This window comes from Nesoenas mayeri (assembly GCF_963082525.1).
Source record: "Nesoenas mayeri genome assembly, chromosome: 5".
Lineage (NCBI taxonomy): Eukaryota > Metazoa > Chordata > Aves > Columbiformes > Columbidae > Nesoenas > Nesoenas mayeri.
The window spans coordinates 42,029,843-42,050,788 of record NC_137548.1 but is presented as its reverse complement, the minus strand read 5'-3'; the positions used below and the strand labels follow the sequence as shown (position 1 = coordinate 42,050,788).

Below are 20,946 nucleotides of genomic sequence, written 5' to 3'. Positions count from 1 at the left end.
GTTGTGGGATAAGCACTTTCTCCATCTGCCTCCCCACACCAGGAGAACACCCCCACCCCAGGCACCTTCACTCAGGGGCAGGAGCACCAGCCGCTATCCTGGATGAGGATGGAGGAGCTGGGCACATGGCAGTGGTGGCCACAGCCAGCCTCATCCATGCTGCTCTTACTGAGCAGCTGGCAGCAAAGCGTCAACCAAATAAATGGCTTGATTGCCCCATTATTAGTTACCAAATTAATCCTTTTGTCAGCACTTAACAAATGCCAGGCTGCTGGCTCCTGGCCTGGCCCCAGGAAAAGGAATACCGTGTCCGGGGCCCGAGCTGGCACAGCCTGGCCGTGAGGCTGCAATCCTGCCTGCACGAGGGCTGTGTGTCCCTGGGAGCATCGGGTGGCTCTGCCCGGGGTTAGTGCCCGTGGAGCGGGCGAGGTGGCTGGGGTGGTGTAGCTGGGGTGGCCAGCTCTGGCGTTCCCAGCAGCTGCACTGCCTGCCAGCAAATGCACAGGGGCTGGCTGCCCCGCGGGCTCCCCCACAGCTCTGGGGAGGGATGTCAAACCACCTTGTCCTGCAGAAAGGTCAGGCTGCAGCGGGGGAACCAGGCTTTCCCTCGCTTCCTCGGCTGGGAAAAGTGGCCATGCAAACCTGCAGGAAGAAACCGCTGCTGTAGAGGCAAAATTTCCTGTCTTTGGCTGCCGAGATACCACCTTTTGGGGCTAGGCCAGATGCACTCGTCCTGAAAGTCCTCGTGCACAGTGGTCTTTAAACCAACACAAGAAATTGAGTTTAGAAGTGTTATCTAAACTGTTTTTACCATTCTGATCAGGAAACGTGCCTGCAGCAAAATGGCTTTTGAATTGCAGTTGAAAGCCATGTCCTAGTTTAAGCAGGGACAGAGATTCAGCCCTGTTTGGTGCCTCTTGTAGAGCCCTTAGGGGAGAGATCTGATTTCCCAAGGAATCTCTAACATCTTCCTTCAACTGCGCTTCCTCTCCTCATATTCTCCCCACTGGAAACAAGAGCCAGCATAACCAAGGTTTTTATCCTCAAATTTTACTGTAATTAAAATACAGAGATGCAGAATATTCCCAGAAACACACTGCAAAACAAATCAAGCAAACAAATTCAGTAGGAAACCAATTACAGACAATGAAATGATAAAGAATAGAAGTGTTCTCCGGAGCCCAGCACTGCGCACGCGACTGCGTGGCCGCAGTGACGGTTTGGGGTTGCCAAAGGGCTCCTCGGCTCCCAGAGCAGCAGAGCTGGGCCCTGGCATCTGTCCCAGCAGCTCTGTGGCTCTCTCTAGCCATCTTCACATCCCCACTCATGCTGTTGTTTTTACAAGGATGACTTTGCAATGGAGAAACAGAAATGACAGGGACAAGAGCCAAGGTGGGAACTCAGAAGTGGGCTGAGATCTTCCACACGCAAAACACAGGAGGACAGAGGGAGGCGGAAGACATGCACTTCTGTCCCAGTCAGTGGAGGTCCAGGGGCAGAGTCACCTTCTCTGCCCTTCCAGCCAAGATGAGTGTGGATGTTTAACGAAGGTCTAGGTGAGAGCTTTGTAGAGGTCTATAGAGGTGCAAGACAGAAAGTCAAGGGAGGGACGAAAAAGAAAGTGAAGAACAATGAGATAAGGGAGGAGAGAATGTGCCTGTGTGCTCCCCTCTCAGTTGGGCCATGTTCCTTGGGCATGGGGAATGTCCAGCCACCTGGGGCACAGGGCTGTGTGCAGGGCCACATCCCACCTCCACCATGGGGAGATCATGGCCAAAGCTGTAGGGAGATCTGGGAAGCAGGGGTGGTAAGGAGGGAGCTGATCTGGCGCCTGGAAGTCTGATCTCACAATCACCACTACTATGGCAGCAGGGCACCCACCAGGTGTGAACCCACATTCATCCACTTCCCTTCCCACACTCTTCCCTAGGACAAACTCCATCATATTAATCTGCTGACTCAGAGCCAGTCCTAAGAAATAAATGCCCTCCATGCTCCCCCTTTTCTTGCTCCCCAAGTCCTTGCCTCCTCCTGTCACCACTCTCCATCTTCTCGCCATCACCTGAAAATTGGTGATCTTACTTGTACTAACTCACTTTGACCCTTCCTCGGTGCTGCCTCCCCCTGTTTTGTACCAAACCTCCGTCACCTCGTAGCAATGGGATTTACGCACAATGTAGTTTTTGCAACTCTTATGACAAAGAGGCGGTGGGAGAAAGGCTGCACCAGTGGCCCAGGTGGACCCTGAGCTGCCTGGAGTCTCCACAGTGTGGCAGGGGGAAAAGGACAGGGCACCAGGAGCCACCAACCTCCCCATCTCATCCAGGTTCCACCATTCTGCAACCAAAGCTGTCAGGAGGCACCTTTGCTCTTGGACTGGGAACACCAACCCAGCTCGGGGCTGGGTCACCTGGATGAACTGAGCAGGCCTGGTGCAATAATAGAGACACGCTTTCCAGAGCCTTTGAGTCCTGCATAGCTACATATCCCTGAATGCCTGTTAAGCGGTGTGAGGCCCTGCTTTGGGAGTAGATTCAATACCGTACCCCTGCCTGCTAATTTGCGCTCTTTTGTTATTTATGTTCCACGAGATTTCCATTAGCTGGGCTGTAAGAACAGCCAATTCTCCGAGTTCCCCTCACACCTCTTCTCCCCTTCTCCAGGCCATCCCTCAAGGAAATGGCAGTTTCAGACAAATGGAGAGATTTACTCCATTTACTGCCAGGACGCACAGAAGAGCAGAAATAAAAAGACAGGAAACCCTCAGGTACCCTATGGCCTTCCTTAATGCACCTTTATCCCATTTTTCACACTTAGCTCTGCACAAACGGTGCCTGTAGACAATGTCTTGGGAAGGATGTATTGCTTCCCCTAGCAAGAGCCTGTGTGGGATACTGGTTAGCCAAAAGCATGATGAGCTTCCCGTCACCTGCCCAGGGTGGCTGGTAAGTTAAGCCCCTTAGATACCACCTAGGGCCTGGGAGAGGCAGTTAAGAAGAAGACTGTCTTCTGCCCCAGTTGGTAAGAAATCGTATCTTTCTAAGAGGGTTGGTGACAGCACAGCTACTTAGGCATGAGCAGCTTTTAGCTTTGGGGTTAGAGCTGACTTCAGGAGCAGTCTGTGATCTGCAATGAGAAATGAGATGTGCTCAGGGAGAGCAGCGAGCAGAGATCCGCGCAGTGCAAACTGCCCTCCTGCTCTGCAGGGTGTTTGAGACAAAGGAAGAACAGACGAGACTTCTTCTGGCCTTGCCAAGTGCCACAAGCGTCCCAGCAAAGTGCAGGCACACATCAAGGCCTGATCTTTCTGTGAAGCTGCTGCCTTCAGAGACAAAACCAACATGTCTGGGTCAACCTGGCCTTCACAAGAACAAAAGAGACAGGGAGAGGAAACACACACACATACCAAATGCTGTTTCCTCTTCAAGAAACAAAGATGTAGGTTAAAACCACTCTCATGCTATCAAGAGTAACACACCGTGGAGATCAGCAACTTCTTGCCACTGCAAACAGCAGGGACTACCCAGCAAAGGGTATGGAGAGAGACTAACACCAGCATGACTAGCACAGGGAAACAGTTACTTAAATCAGGACCAAAATGTGGATTTAATAAAGGTCAGAATCAAAACTGCTTCACAAGCCCAAGAACATTCAGCAAAAATGGTGGCGGGGGTGGGGTTGTACTTAAATATTCCCTGATGTCAGAGTCCTAAGCACAAGACAGCAGCCAGGAAGCACAACAACCTCCAACGGGAAATGAAGATCCAGGAAGCTTGCTTCAATATGCAAAAGAAAGGGCAGAAAGTAAACAAACTGCATAGACGGGAAAAAGGGGATATTTCACATTCCTTTGGTTTCAATAAACTATGCTCTTGGGCAACAAAAGGGAAAACATCCTCTAAAACATGATTTTTACTTTGACCAGGACCCTATATAGAATCTATATGCTGGAAGTGCCAAAGATGACTATGTGAACAGCTCCATGGCAGTGGCAAGGTTTTGTTTATCTGGCTGAAGACAAGCTTGTGGGCTGATACCTACACAAACTCTAACACAGATGCATATTTATAAAATACAGCACAAGCACTGCTTCACTTGCCTATGCACCCAACACCTAACGACCTAGGCTAATCACCTGCCAAAGCCAGGAGCGGCAGAGTTAATGGTAGAGCCTGTGGCTTTCCTCATCCCGAGAAATTACAGGGGACCTTGGAGTGAGTGTGTGTGCATGTGTGTGTGTGTGTGTATGTCATGCCACACGGCCCTGTGAGCATCCTGGGCCAGGCTGAAGATGGCTGTGACTCCCAGATGAATGCAGGTGTCTGGGTTTCTGTGGCACTACGAGTGTGGGTGGGATATTTAGTGCAACACAGTCATTTAGAAGAGCCGGGCTGGAACTCCAGCAGCAGTGTGTGGGGGAGGAGGAACTGCTGGTGCCCCGTACAGGCTGGAGCACGCTCAGCCCCTTGGGGAGGCGTTTTCCAACACAGTGCAGCCTGCTCACGGCCAGGCCACTGCTCCTGGGGTCACAGGGAGAGCTTCCCCTCCCACCCTGCAGCAGAACTTGAGTGGCATTTGGAACACGCTTGCTCAGGGCGACTAGTGACATCTGTGGAGTGAAAGTGTGGCCTAGAGTCAAAATGCCCCTGTTGCAGATGGGGATACTGCCAGGACTTCAAGGATCAAACCCAAGGGGGCTCAGTTTTGTCTCTCTGTGGAGCATCACCACCTGTGCTGCAATATCACAGAGGCCTGGCAGATGCCACTGTCAGCTGGGAATGGGAACACACAGCAGCTTTCATCCTCCTGCCTCTCACCAAGAAAATCTGTGCAAAAGCTGATGGCCCAGGACATATGATACTCTTGTGTGGCATCATCCCTGGAGCTGCTCTGCTGAGCTTGAGGGTTCCTTCTCTGAAGGGTGCAATTCAGCCACGCAGTGATTTGGAGCAGCTTGTGGGACAGGCCCTGCAAAGAAAAGGTAAGAGGTGCAGGGCAGGAGGGAGGCTTCCCCCTCTTCACAGTATCTCTCCTTTGTGTCAATGGGACTTTCTTCTACAGTTATCCCCCAGGCAGACCTCCAAAACACACCTCCCAGAGCCAAGGGAATGGGTGTTTCAGAGGCTGTCTTCCCAGCTGAAGTTTAATTTGACCCACACTTCAAGCCAGGCACAGTTCCTTCCCCTCCCATTACTCCTTCCATCTCCAGTTAGATGGAGCCTGACACCCTCTCCTGCCCCTCTGTGCTTACAAGAGCAAGAAGAGAGGAAGGAAACTGTAAGACAGAGACAACAGTGCCTTTAAAGCCCTCGGAGTAGAGATGGTTCCCAGTAGGTGACGGGAGTGAAAGGCATTGACAGCGGCTCTGTGAGCTCTGAGCCAGGCAGGCGGTGCTGAGCAGGCTGCAGCTGGAGTCTGCTCAAGTGCTTGACCCTCCCTGAAGCAGCTGGTTCCAACTCAAAGAGGTGCTGTGTAGGGGGAGAGTATGGGCAGGTTGATAGTTTGGAAGGGAACAGTGATGGGAATTAGTCAGCCTTGTCCTTCTTCTTTGCGGTGAAAGGGACTTTGCTGGCGACTGCGCTGCCCACGGCCCCAACGCCGCCGGTCACTGCTGAGACACTGCCCTTCACCAGTCCGACGCCAGCAGCGGGGACGCTGGTCACAGCTGTTTTGGTGAGCTCCAGGCTCTTGCTGCCCACCCAGGCAACTCCTCCCAATGTGGCCCCCACGGCTCCCCGGGTGATACTGAACAGGCCGCCTGTCACTCTCCAGATCACCCCTGCCTGCTGCTGTGGATGGTCCTTGCTGGCATCTGTGGGGAGAGAGAGAAAGAAAAAGTTAGAAGAGTCCACACTGCAGACCTTCTCCCTGGGCGCCTCTTCCAGCCCAGACCTCTTGGTGCCTGAAGGAGGAACCAGGGCGAGCCCAGGCCTGCAGCATGGCAGTAGAGGACTTTGGGAGGGTAGAGAGTAGGGGCAGAACTGCCCACATGACAGAGAAGGGAAGAACGCAGCTCAGTTACAGTCCCGAACTCGCAAGTCTCAGTGCTGCAATGCAAAGCAAATCCCAATAACAAAAGATGCAATTCCCCTCCCCTGCATGTTGGCTAACTGCAGTAAATCACGAAGGCGAATGCCAGCATGGGAGGCATGAGCTACAGACAGCAACAGCTGCTGTTTGTGTGGCCCCCAGGTCCTCCGAAGCATCTGTTTGGAGACAGGTCTGCACTAATGTCAGATGAGGGACTGAGGCACAGCACAGACCTATCTGCGAGAGCTGTAATTGAGCTAGCACAGATAGCAAACTGCAGGAAAGATACAGTGACACAAACGTCACCTCAGGTTGTACAAGCCCTCCAGAGATCTCAGCTATGTATTTAATAGTGTTAAGACAGTGCCTAAGTTGCTACATTATGTCACTGCTGCTTTACCTGTGCCAACTGGATCAAAGCCAGCATGATATACCCACCCAAGCTGCCATCACACCTGCCCACAACACTGCAGACGTAACGTTCACAGCTCACCACTTCTTGGGAAAGGGCTGACTCTGAACTGCTGCTCACGGGATTCAAACCTGACAGCCCTCACGCCATCCTCCACACAATCCCCTTCCTTTGCGTCAGCTAACAATGCTGCACGCAGGCAGCGAAGGAGGAGCTGCTCTTTTTGTGGGGCGAGATATTTTGGATACTCCGACTTCTGATTCACTGCCAGTTCCGTACAAGAGATGAGTTACTAATAACTGCAAAAATACAATAAAGCAATCCTGGCAGGAAAGAAAGCAAGCGCCAGCTGGGAATACAGTATCCCTGGAGCAGCAGCAGGCCTTCTGACCCACTACCTACTCAGAAGAGAAGCTGCACAGCACTGATGCAATAGGAGGGCTTTAGCCCCCTGCTAAACGTGCACCCCTTTTCCTGAGAAGAGGGGAAATGACAGGGATGGAAGTGGCTTTCTGAAAGCCTGCGTAAAAACACGGTGCAGTCCTGCCCCTGCAGAGAGCCCGGGACAGAGGCTGTGACAGCAGTGGCCAGTGTCTCGGGGCAGAGCACTGCAGAGGCTCCCGCATCTGCACCACACAGCCCCGTGCACACCCGTCCCCGGGGACAGGCACTGGGACAGGCGTTGCACATGTCCCTGGGACCAAAGAGGGAGGCAGCCCGGGTGCAGCACCCCGGTTCAGCCGCCCATCCAGACTGGGCTGCACAAATGCACGCAGAGCTAACCCAGGCAGGGGGTCAAGCTTAATGCAATTAATGGCAGGTAGCCGAGGGCTGCTGGCTGAACACACTTTCTCTTTTGATATCCTAGCCCTTCCCCCCACACTCTGCTACACTCTCAGCTTCCCCCACGCCCCTTCTCTAAAACCCCCTGAGAAGAAAGCCCCCCTTGCTTATCCAGCCCAGCAGCAGCTTGTTTCCTTGATTGTTAATAATATTCCAGGAAGCGGAAAACTCCACCTGGAAATCCCTCTTTGAGGTCTCCACCCGCTGTCATTTCCATGCAGATGATAGCCGACACTGTTGCAGGCCATGGATTTCCTTTGCCAGACAGCAAAGACCTTGGGAGTGCTGGGAGGCTGGCCCCACCACTCATCACATTGTGGGGCCTTCGCACACTGCACACCCTGGCTGATGGAGATGTCAGACCTCGTCAGTCTAAGCAAACATATTCCCCTTACTGTTACTAACTTGTCTCACACAGTGTCTTTACCACATTTACTATTCAGAGTACTTCTGCCAAGCTATCCTGTGAATCCTCTGGAGTAGAGTCTATCATCCCATTGTCCACATGTCATGCAACACAGTAGGGTCTCTAAGTGCTGCTTGAAAACAAGCTTTTTTCTTTTATTTTTTTTTTTTAAACAAATCAACCAGAAATCTGACAGAAAACAGCAGCAGCAGGGCACAGATTTTATCCTTGGAAGCACCAGCTGCCCTGGGGTGCTGGATGCACACAGCTGGAGGGACAATCTGACCTTGCAGATGGATCAGAGCTGCTGCCTGTGCTGCAAGTGCCAGGGCAGACAGGAGGCCAGTCAGTCACACTGGGGACTCTCAGATGGCACCACGTTATCTGTGGGGAAGGGGGATTTTCCAGACCTCTTGGGAAACAAATGAAGATGTCTTCAGATTCAAGTTCCCAACTTTCAGGCACTTCACATGTTAGTTTAAGTAAGGTGATCTGATTCGTCTGACTGCATTTCTAGGCAGGGAAGAGAACATGGCTTCTTCAGAGGAGGCTGTGTGCAGTAGCCTAAACTAGACTAGGCGTGAGCCTGAATTAGGCCGGGTGATGATCCTTTCGTAGATATTTTTGTCCTGGATTCTTCTAAAATCTGGTAGATCTTGGAGTCTTCTTGGAGCTGTATGTTTTCCCTTGAGCTTCTCCCTGACTGTACAGAGCTCTCCCTTGGGCAGGTCTCAGGACAGTGCCTGTGAGGACTCTCGTGTTCACCAGCTCTGATGGCCTGGAATAAGTCTAAGGTTACACATCTGTCTGATAATCTAGGCAGCAAAATGGAGTTTGAGAGGGGCCAGTACATAGTTTCTGGAGTAGCCTAAGCAGCTACAATTCTACCCAGTATACAACATATTACCTGCCTATTCCTCAACAATTTCTCTAAGTGCCTTTTTGCTCCTCTCCCTCAACACTACTGAGACCCCGTGGCTCCATTTCCAGTTCAGTTTCCAGCCCCACAACTGCTGCACACCATTTATTCAGTACAGCCATTTTTGTGTATTGTGCTCAGACCAAGGGTGGGAAGAACAGAGGGGTCCAGAAATCCATGAAACTGTAGAGCAGGACCCTACTCAGTAAAAATCAGACTGGTCCTCCAAACGACCACCATCCTCTGAGGACAGCAGGTCTTGTGTTCCCACTCCCCTGTCTGGGGAAGCAGGATCCTTTGCATCCCAGAGGACTGCAATGCAGAAGCTCTGGGCATGAAATACCTGCTGGTGTGCCCAGCTGCAGAATCAACAGCCGTACCAAAGCAGCAATAATCTTTGTGACTCTTCCCAGGTAAACTTGCATCTGAGGCTACCTGGAACCCCTCTGTAGGAGGATTCAGCTGCCCAGCTATCTGAACAACAGTAGTGTGAAAATACCTTAGATAATATGTGAATGCCTGCAGGTGTGTAGCCCGGGACCAGAGAGAAGGAGGCAACTGCAGACAAGATTGAGGGGGGATGTTACTCTGCCAGCAAAGAGCTAAAACACGTTAGAGAAAGTGTCAGGAAATACTAATGAAGAAAGACAAGGACAAAGGTTCCTTCTGATTAAGATAGGCAGAGACAACAAAGCTGCAGCACGCTGGAGCATCAGTGCTCATACGCTGCCTGCACCTGGCCTGCAGCATCTCTCGTGGTCCTTAAACCTCTGAAGTAGCAGGGAGGAGGGATGGAGCACCTGGCCCTAGGAAGTGGGAGGCTGTTCCAGAAGCCTTCCAGTGCAGAACAGAAGTTGTACCATAAAAAAACCCCCACAAAACAAAACCCAAACCAAACACCAAACCCAAACAAGCTCAGGTTTGAACAGATGAGAAAAGATAAATCCCTTGTGACCCCAGTCACAACGGGCCACATCCTAACCTGGCAACAAACCGAAATGGGTCATATTCGTTCTATATTCCAGATGATGTGTCAAAAGCTTTCTAGCCATCCCTGGTTAGTTTGTCTACGGGACTGCAATAAACCACACAGTAAGCTGTCATGTAAAATAAGGATCAGATTTACAGTACAAATTAGTCTCTCAGACAATGGAGTGAGCTAAGCATTTTGTTGGCACAGAGGAGCCCAGATTAAGGGTGAGACAGACAGCAGAGATGAAATACACAAAATAATCAGAGAGACAGACACACAGCCTAAGCAGGGGAACAATTCTGTTCCCTGGGGCCAGCCACAGCCCGTGCTGCTCATGAGAGCTTTTCACCATCTGCCAAGCCCTTTACCCTTCCATCAATGACCTGGCCTTTTCAAGGGTCCCTTCAGCTTCGGTTCACTCCATGTCAGCTTAGAACAGAAGAACAAGGAGAAAAGGAGATGAATAAAACACACTCCTGTATGAACACCAGCTCTTTGGGCTGGGGTTGACTCCCCACACAATAGGTTCTTCTCCTAGGCCACAGCTCTCCCAAGTCCCCGTTGGCTTCTCTGCAGAGCATGGATCCTGCCTGCTGGGGCTCCAGACAAATTTGGGTTTTCTCCTCTGATCCTGACGGCATCTATGGCTCAGGGCAGAAGTGAGATCAGTTTGTCAGTAATGACAGATACAACTTTCAGAACTGCCACAGCAACTCCTCGGGGCTTTGCATCACATTTATTGGTGAGACGAAACGATAGCCTTGTGCTGGTGCCCACCACAAATGGCACAGGTGTTATTCTTCCCCTCGACCCGTGATAAGACAGGCAAGGAGAACTCTTTTAAAAGGATTAATACAAGTTGTTCTTTCCTTCTAACTTACAAGAACAACTTCAAGCCAGGAAAGCCATGTCAGGGAGCGGCACATACAGTTTTGCATCTTCAGGACACTTTCATCCCTGCTGGGCCCCAGGCGAAGGAGCTGAGCTGGCTCAGAGTCCAACACGTAAACAGCCAATGTCATCAGTCTGTCCCTCAGCAGAGGAGAGGAAGGGATGACATCATTAGTTCAAGCCTGAATTATGTCTCTGGCAGCTATTAAGTAACCACTGGTGGATTTAGGCAGGTTCTCCTACCTAGACAATGTCTGGTCTGGAGGAAGGAATAAGGGGTGGAGGCTCAGCTACCCACACAGTCTAGTCCCAGCTTTGCCCAGCTGATCCTTAAGCAACACTGAGCAAATCGCTCTGACTTTTGTTGCCTCTGAACCACTGAGACTGAGAATGTGTGATTTTCTAAAAGCCTTGGTTGTTGAGTCACAAAAAAGCATGTATGGGAGGGAAGTTTCCAGTCCTGATGTTTCTTGGAGAAAAACCTGAAAGTTTTATTCAAGTGCACTCGTAAGGCTCTGAGAACCCCAAATGGATTATTGTTATTTTTAACCTTGTGATTTTTCTGAGCCTACCTCAATTTGAAATGCACGGGGCTAGCACTGCTGCTTCTCTTCCCCTCCTGTAAAGCGAAGCTGAAGTTAATGATCCCTATTTCCTTGTATTGCTCTGCTGCCACGAAGGTTAATTAGGTACAGTTAGTGAGGTGCTTTAAATGGGGAGATTGTGTTTCTATCATGACTGGTGCTGACAGATTCCTGTTGACCTTCTCAAGAGAGACACCAATGACAACTTCTAATTCTTTGGAAAGCTTGCCCCCTCCACACAACGCCAGCTTGCTGTGTGGAGCTACACAAGTTTATCTTGTAGCTGCAACTTTCCATTTGGGTGATAAATTCCTCTTCCAGTACAAGCAGCTGAGGCAGGCAGAGACCAGTCTGAGTGCAGGGCACAAACGAAATGCCGCTGTACGGCACCTCGCAGGACCCTTCTCCAGGGAATGGCCAACACCGCCTTCTTCCAAGCCTCCTGACTGCAGCTGAGGAATGCTTAGCTGACCCCCATGAGGCACAGCTATACTGAGCATTTATGTCTGAGATGAAGGAACTACCATTCGCCTCCTGTCATTTTAGGATCAAAGACGTAGATCCTGCAGTGTCACAGGTGAAGCATTAAAGGGAGCACGACAAAGTGTTTGATCTTTAAACACTTGTGCTTTGCTCCCACCATCAGTCCCATGCTGCAGCTGGCTGGAAACGGCTTCGCAGGCTCAGCAGCTGTGGCCTCCCCAGCCCCGCTTCACCCAGGCGCTGAACGCTACAAAGCAAGACGGTTGCCACCAGCAAAAAGCCTAGAAATGCCACATTGAGTTTAGCCCTTGAGTTTCAAACTTCAGCTCTGCAATCAGCTAGACACACTTGCTTCTCCCTGCAAAAGGATGGTTCAGGAAGCTGCTGCACGCAGCAAAATGGGGGCAACTGTCTCCACCACCTGGCTCACCCCAGGGCTCTTCACTGGCACAATGAGCTTTAATTGTTCCTTGCACATGCCCCAGGAGCAGTATTAACTGCTGAAGAATCTACCTCGAAGCACTGAGAGAGAAGGTTCAGGAGGGTAAATGAACGGCGATATGGAGTGGCTTGCTTTCCTCGGCTGAGCCTTCAGGGAGAAGCAAACGAAGCTCTGACTCTGGAAGCACAAGGCTTAAGAGTTGGCCGGGAGTTTTCTGACTCTTTTTGGTGGGAAGCGTTGTCTCACCAAAACAGACATTGCTCGTAAAGACATGATGGTCTTGTTGAAAGTTCCACCGAAAAGAGAACTCGGTGAGAGTTCTCAGAGCAGCTAATAACCCAGTGGTTAAAACATTTGACCAGCAGTGAATCAGCCCAAGGACACCCGTCAGCCTCACACACACTTGCTGAACAGCCCAAGCAGCAGCTGAAAGCCATTTTCAGTCTTTTTTATTGAACTGCTTCCCTTTGCAAGAAGAGACATTAATTGGAGAAGGAATATAAACCTCACCTCTCACTTCCCAACCACTTCCAATAACAAAGCCAGGATCTGCCCTGGCTCTGTTCTCAGTGTTATTTGAACCAAATGTTACCTCCCACCACCATGTACAGGTTGTAAGAAAGATGAGCCCACAGGCGAGTCCTAGAGCACAGCTACAATGCCTACTTGGGAAGAAATCTGGACACAACATTTCTATCTCCATTGCAACATCTCTTTTTCTCAATGTCAAATATATGCAGGAGGTTAGGCTTTTGCTACTGGTCAGAAAGGTCACTAAAAAACCTACAGGATGTCTCAAGGCCACTCATAGCGTGGAGAGATGATCCTCAAAGGCGTCAGATTGCAACTCACCCCGGAGGACTGTACATGGCAGCTGCTTCCTCCCCACCCTCGCCAACCTCTGGGTCCTGTGTGAGAAACCGCAGTGATGCATTATGGCAAGTATGGACAGCTATCAGCTGGCCTATGCCTTCCTTCTCCATTGTGTTAAAGGCATCAAAAGTGTCCATCACACTTTGTTTGAACTTTTATGTCCCTGTCTGTCTTCAATTACCACCCTCTGCTCCATCTACAGCTCTTGAGTCAGTCAAGAGGCTTGCTTAAAAGCCTGGCAAGGAAGAGCACATAAAGCTGCACCAGTGGCTTCTTTTCCTACTGGAATCTCATCGCTGCGACACTGAGATTTTGGATTGCAAGGACAGGAATCGCCTTTTGTTGTGAATAGGGGCTCTTGATCTCACTTGGGGATCCGTGGGTAGAACTGGAATAATCCAGTGGACTCAGTGATTTGCAGTGGCCTCAAGCTTTAATGGCCTGAGGAAGAGAGCTTTCAGACATGAAATTATATTCCTTACAAACAACCTTCCTAGCATTTCTGCTTAGGCTGAAGAGACCATCTTTTTAAGCCTGCTCTTTGACCCATGCAAGCTCAGCTCTTGTCAGGGCACATCACCTACTCTGTCAACTCTGTAACAGCGGTTGCACATTCTTTATTGAGCTGCTTTCAGCTGCTTGTGATAGTACCTGGCACAAAAAGACCCCAAATGAATCAGAGGCTCCTGTTAAACAGCCTTGTTAATTCAGCTCTGATAAAGACACAGGAGAAAAAAAAAAATCAATATTTGTAAAATGAAAAAGGACAAAATCCATAGAGAAATAAAGGTCATTTTCATGGTTCTATGAGGCCCTTACAAACAATGGAGGGTAAACAACATAATCCAAGCTTATGTAAGAAATGACTTTTCTTCCATGCTCTAGTGCTATTCTGTGTATTTTAAACAAAGGCAGACTCAGCTAAGCCTCCTCTGTCCAGTGAGGCTTGAGTCCTTCCCATGACAATATTGCTAACTCACAATTTATCACAAAGTGCCTGAAGTTTGGTCTCAGCAGCAGTCTTGATAGGGGCATGAGAGTGAAAGACAGTCATGTCTAACCAGCAGGAAGGTGCTACAAGCCGCCAAGATCAGACATCAAAAGTCTGCTTTGCTTGTTCATCAACTGCCGTGAATATTTTGTGCAGTCTGCCACCTTATTATTAAAGGCTTAATCTCTCTATCTTATGGAGATGCATGTTTGTCACTCAAGCATTTTACAGCTGAGATATCTTGAGAATTTGTCCAAAAATACTCCCAGTAAAGTTGGGAACATATCCTGTCTTGCTAAGGCAAGAAGACCCAGGTTCAGGCATTTCTTCTTCACGCTCCTGGAGCAGCTGAGCCATGGACACTGATGCTTTCGGTAGGATGGCTGGCACCAGTAAGAAACCCAGAAGTTCCCCATTTATTCTGGTTATGTGCTTCCCACACCTTCCCTTCCCTCCACCTCAGGCATCTGGAGGAACTGAATTAAAAATGGATGGCAGCTCAAAAACCAAAGCCACAAATTTTAACTGACCTAAGGTCTGAGCGAAGATTTTTTGACTGAAATGACCCATTCATATCAGAGGCTATCCAGGAGTATTTCTGTCCATCCAAAGAATAGCAAGGCAGTTAACATAAAGGCTGTGTGCTACAGAAGCAGCTGAGCTGGGGATATACTGGTGAGGCACAAATACGTCTGTCTGCTCACATTTGAGCATGCCAGCAACGGGCAGGATGGGACCTTTGTTATTCTGCTGGTGGTAGGTGTTTGATGGCATAGTCTCAAAAACTCATTTCCCATCTTAGCTGTCAAGGGGAGTGCTGCAGTGATGAGTGGGCAGATATGCTGCCTCTGGGAGCAAACACATGAACAAGCAGAGCATCCCTCTCCCACAGCCAGGCTGAGCAGGGAAGGACAGGACCCATCCACACCTCAGACCATTAGATCTATTCCACTGGAAAAATCACCCAGCTCTACATCCAAACCTCTTGTGTGTTCCCTCACCTCTGTCGCTTCAAAGTGAGCCAGCTGGTCCTATCTGTCCTTTTCCTGGTGAGCCTACCACCTGGAAATCTCTGCCCTGAATGCATAAATTAGAGGTAGCACTAACACTGGCCAAGGAGACATCAAACCTCCTCCTCTGTTCTGCACAGACAAAGAGCTGCTGCTTAGGAGCGTGAAGCTGTGTGACAGTTCCCTTCACTTCCTTCCATATTCATGTTTTTGCTCTTTCCAGGGCAGATTTCAATACAGTGCAGCAGGGATCCCACGTGCACTCGGCTTCCTGGTGGGTACTGAAGGGCTTTGCCTGGTGCTGCAGGTAAATTGGATTTCTTCTTTGATGCCATGGCAGGAATGCCATGGAGGCAGGGTCTAATCTGGCTCTGAGACATGCTGGGATATCTAGGCCTCCCTTTGAGATGAGTGCTTCATATAGGAGGCATATCTAGAACAAGAGTTACTCTCTTGCCCACCTCTCCGGCACTGCCACCCCACACTCACAGCCCCTCCTAGGAGGTCTAAGCTTGCTTCCCCAACTACTCACCAGTAATAAACAGGCTTTGCTTTATCTGAAAGGGAAGAGCCCCTGTCACCTCTTGGCTTTCTCATGAGTCAGTCTGCATTCTTGCTCAGGGTATTCCCTGTCACTGCCTAGAGAAGACTGATTGACCATAAAGTACCAGAATTGCAGCATGTGTGGGCAGGGAGCCTGATTTCCTCCCTGCTCTGTTCCCAGTTCTCCTGAGGAGTTTCTAGTCTGAAGTGCATCTCTGTGACATCAAACAACCTCCCATCAGTTTCAGCAGGACCTCCCTTATCTTAAAGGTGTCCCTTCACCCTGGTGAACCCAGTTCCTAGCAGGGATTTCACGTGAGACCAGTATCAGAAATATTGCTAATGCTTCTGCTCTCATTCATAATATCAACTGCTGAAAATCCTCCCATATGCCTGACTGGGACAGCAATATGCTGGGGAAGGCTGAAAGCCTGGAGAACATGAGGCGCCGCCAGGATTGCCACCCTTCTCTGGTACCTACCTGTTTCGAATCGCAGCCAGGCAAAGCCAGACTTTGCTCTCAGAGCAAAGGGCTCACTGGAAAAATTCAGCTACACACGTACAGCAGCCTTTCAGGTCTCCATGTTAAGACAACATTTACTGTCTTGATTCCGTAACACAGCCCAGCCTGGCAATGCTGTCAAGCTTCTGCTTTCGGGAATTGAAGAGCAACATTACCCTCCTCCGCAGATGCCCCTTAAATTTTCTTCTGCAGTTCTGTACACATGGGAAGCAACAGGGCAGAATGATTAATTCCTTTAGAAAGGAGGGAGTAGCCAAGGATGCTTTCAAGTACCATGGTACAGAGCTGTGTGATCTGTGTGTCAGGTACTTTCCCAGCTTTCATATCAAGGTGCCCAGCTCAGCTTGTGGTCCACATGTATGCACATGCTACCCTTGTTCTCGACTGGCTAAAACCTTCAAAAACTCCAGATTCCAACATGCCACACTCCAATTTGGCTAGTGTAATCATTACAGAAACTCATTTGCACCTTTATTTTCCTTCCTTTGCTTCCAATCAGATGCATAGAGGGAAATACTGGAGTGACATGAATCTAATCACAGGCTGATGGCACAACAGAAATCCCATCAAGCTATCTTCCAGTCCCAACAGGCCCTCCACTGAAAGAAAACAACTTGTCATGGCCTGGAGAACCCTTGTGTACACTGTGTCCACAGCAGGGATTCTTAATGGCCTCAGTAGTCAGAAACTGGGTTTTATTTTAGAAAGTACAAACAAAAATCCTTTCTATTTAAATACCCTCCTAGCTCTTAATGGTGCTTTTCTGAACTTTTTTCCTAGCAACAAACCAACTCTGTATTAAGGAATTCCAGGCAGGAAAATCTTAATTCTCCAACAGCGCTACAGCAGAACCCAAATAGCCTGGGAGACCCTGCACACACATCTCACACCTGCTGTGCACGAGCGCACATCTGCTCAAGCAAAAACTCTGGCAGCAGGACATTCACAGTCCTGTTCACCATTCAGCCAGAACAACCTAAAGGGACCACTTCAACTCTCAGACACCTTCAGCTTGGGAATCTAGCTGACACTACCAACCCCAGCCCAGGCTGCAGATCTTGCCACTCCTAAATGCTGAGTCCTGTTTCTGAAATGGACTAAAAGATATGTGGCCTCTCATCCACACCTTCTAGATTTCTGCTTCACAAGTTTTGTCAAGACTCCTGTGGCCACATTGAAGCATCTTTCCAGCTAGGGGCCATCCTGAGCACAGATAGGTGCTGTCTGCTGAGCACTGAAGGCTGCTTTTCCCCTGCAGCAACAACTTGGCTGGCTGAACTCAAGCTGGCTGATGGCAGCACCTGGATGCCATCCAAAGGCTGTAAGTTCCTTGCAGCTAAACGTGTTTAGTCCCTCTCCTAAGGCACAGTCTCCATTACACAGCTATTGTTTATGACCCCAATTATCTCCCAGAAACTGGTCCTTGCCTGCAGTTAATAACCAAGGCTAAGTGATCAACTGTTAGAACTCCAGGAAACTGGTTGTTAACTTCTCTGTCGACCAAGTTCAGAGTCTCTTACTGCTATTAGAAACTCAGATTAATGACGCATAACGGAGATGAGCTCTCCTGTGACACAGCTATGTGAGGGGGAAAAGAATCCCTCCTTTTTCCTGGAGGTATCACCTGAGCAGGGAGCAGACCAGCCCTCCTTTGACTCTTCTTCTCAGCCTCCCTGATGTCTGGGAGATGACAAAGAACATCTTATTTTGCAGAGTACTTCAAACTTTTCTTGGGACCTGGATCGCCTGGGCAAGATCTATATGTAAAATGGGCTCACTCTCCAGAAACTGCTTTCAGAGACCTCTTCTAAACTGGAATTCCTACCCTAGTTATTTCAGATTTCCAGCAGTTAACAAGAGCAGGCTAATATTGCAAACTCCTGTGGGGCAGGAAAATGAGACTTCACTTCAGAAAGAATGGCTACACAGACCCAATGTGCAGTGTATAGAAATGTATCTCAGGTTTCAAGGGGACATCTACGTCCAGTAACAGAGGTATTGTCAGCCTTTCCCAGCCTACTCCTCACAGGCTCATTTGTAAAGCAGCCCTCCAATAACTCATCAGAAAATAGTAGCTTCAATTCAGAAAAAGCTAATACTGCTTCCCTTTCACAGCTCTTTCTTGTCTTCTGAATGCTAATGGGAGACCATCAGCCTCACACTCGCAGGCTCACAAGGGCCATTAGGTATCTTACAGGACATAATTTTCTCAAGAGATTCACCAACCCCTACTCCATAAAGCACAGAAGTCTGATTTTGGGGAACTAGCCCCTTGGTCTTGGGCAGCCAGACTGTCCCAATCCACACAGAGTCACTCTGAGAGCATCAGAAAAACAAACTGAGGAAGTGCAGCTGTGCAACTGTGGGGCTCTGGGACAAACGGACAATGACACGGGAAGGGGTAGAGTAGCCAAAACAGGTGTAAGGATTCCTAGCACAACATTAGGAGTTGGCATCTACAAATGACTTTGGGTGCAATGAGCTCACTGCCCGAATCTTGGAGTGTGACTGCCTTCTCCTGCCACCAGATACGCAGGGAACTGGGGATGGAACCGGGCACCGCTTGCTGACAGGCCTTCTGCAGCCAGCCCCTCCTGCTGAGATGCCTGCCCCTCCAGCTCCATCCTTGACATCTGAGGAGTCAGCACTGGGACAGCTGTTGTTCAGTACCCCTTCATCAAAACCTGCTATATGCTGTCCAAAAGACATTTGTTCTCCTACCACTCCAAGCATCAGCTAGCAAGAGTCAGACAAGGAAGGAAATAATTGGGGACAAAAGAGGGCACCTTTGCCCGTTTGATCAACTGCTGGATGATGTAAGACTGCAAGAGTGTGTCACCTTGGGTGAGAACCAGGTGAGGATAGATGCCTCTGTGCTATTTGAAGATGGTGAAGGAAGACCCAGTGATAGTCCGAGGAAGCAAAAGTTTTTCTGGTAGCATGAAGAGGACGCAAGGATCATCCTGCGCTGATGAAACAGCACTCAAAGAGTGGAACACATCCTGCAAAAGTTCGCTAGTGCTTTTTGTGTCCTGCCCAGTCCATTCCTAACCACAAAGCCCATAACCACACAAACATGCTGACACTTTCTAATCAAAGTGGAGCACTATTTACTGTGTCTGTGGCTGCCATCAACAGAGAGGCTCTGCTAGCAGACACCCCAGCACCCAGATGTCCCCCGGAGACACCTGAAGTGCAACTGCAACAAGCACGAACCAATGGTTGTGGTGTGATGCCATGACTGTAAGTCAACGGCCACAGGTCCCGACACCAGTTAGTGACCACATAACTTACAGGGAGCCCGTGTGCCTGCGTGGCCCAGAGGGGAGCTGAGCAGTTGCTGAGTCCTCAGCTGCCGTCCTCCATCAGGGCTTGGCAAGAGCAACGTGGCCACCACTCCCAGAGGCTGCTCAGGCAGCTTTAGAAACACGCTCTTTCATCCTTATGCATGGATTTACTTATTCACGTATTCTCAACAGAAGCGCTAACAGCCATAATTGGATCCATTACTGGGGTTATTAGAGCTCTCAGTCACTGCTGCTGCAGCCTCGTGCAGTGCTGGGGAAACACACGGGAAGAACAAACAGGGCAGAGGCACGGCCAGCGGCAGGGGCTTTAACATTTGTAAAGCTGTTGCTGTGGCAACTAAAACAAAATTTCTGGCAGGGACTGCGAAGTGTGGGGAGCTGTAAACTTCTCCGTTGGTGGAAAACATTGGTCATGTCTCTGGAAGGGAGGTGGAGGAAAGACAGAAAGAAGGACTCTTTTCAGACACTGCTGCAGCAAGAGCCAAAAACGGTCTGCTTGCAAATTTGTCCTTATGGAAAGCCCTGATGACGGTTGGATTCTGCATACCAGAGCTTCCCAGGAGCCAGTGCCTGGAGACAGAGCTGGCAGGTACGGAAGAGCACTTCTAGGTATTCACTCCAGCTGGTCTTGAGAGCCAGGAAAGCAACCGAACCGCTCCACAGACACAGGCAGTGCGGGAGTCCACTCGCTTCTACCTTTACCTGCCTCCTCTGTCCTACAACCTACCCAGGGTCTCCATAGAAAATGAAGCTTGTCTGGGAATTAACTTTCATTGAGATGACGGATTCTGGAACACCAAACTTTCCATCCATAAACAGTGGGAAATGGAAAAGCAGTTGTTAGGTAATAAATACTAAAATTTGGCTAGAGAGACCGAACCTGATCTCAGAACACACTGTAAGTTTTCAAGATACTCAGTTCTCTCTGAGAGATCAGGACGGCAGTAGCCACCTGGATGAAACGTCACATATCCTGACAAACTTCAGAAGGTGTCCACTACTTCATCATTTCAACACAGCTTGCAAACTTTCAGGTTAAGCATCTTAAGTTCATGTGTAATTACAATGCAGGATGTGCAAAAGCAGAATCAGTGTTGATTTAATGTTGATTTAGGCTAAATTAGCTGTGTTGTACCACCTATTTAATTTTCTGGGAGATCTCCCAGTTCACGGCTGAGCCTGCTTAGCTGGCACAGTCCAATATCTCCTGCCCCTCACCTTTCCAGCTCAAGGATCATGGTTGATCGGTTTGCTACTTGTGAAGTAATTCATTTAGTTTGGAAACTCAGAACAGCACAGACACCTGACCCAAGACACCGAATTTTCTCAAATTTAGTGTATAGGTTGGAGCTAACAAATAGGGGCTTTGAAAAAAAAGTTCAAGAGTGACAGTGAATGCTGCCAGCAGAAAATTTGCCTGCTGAGAGATATCATATAGGCAAAATGATTGATGAGGATTTCAGTTTTTCTCTGGAGTCAGCAGCTTAACTATGCAGACTTCATTGCAAGTTAGACTTGCTTGGTGGGACTGATTTCCACTGTGAAAGGAGCAGAGGGAATGGGGAGGACAGAGATATGGGACTAATGTCGGGTCAGCATGGGGGATCGGCATCCAGGCAGCCCCACTGTCATGCCACCTGTCCCCTCTCCTCTGTCCCCTGCTGCCACGGAGGCTCATGGCTTCCTGACCCTGGCCCCACGGCTCACACATCTTC

At 49.5% G+C, this 20,946-nt stretch overlaps 1 protein-coding gene across 1 annotated transcript in view; it reads right to left on the bottom strand.

Moving 5' to 3' along the window:
• Positions 1-5,525: 5,525 nt before the first annotated feature.
• LOC308040884 (uncharacterized protein) overlaps positions 5,526-20,946 on the bottom strand; it is a gene marked incomplete at both ends in the record, with an annotated part of 197,787 nt that continues 182,366 nt past the window's right edge. Inside the window, 1 exon segment of the mRNA XM_080345264.1 lies at positions 5,526-5,812. Coding sequence (XP_080201390.1) covers positions 5,526-5,812 — 287 coding nt within the window.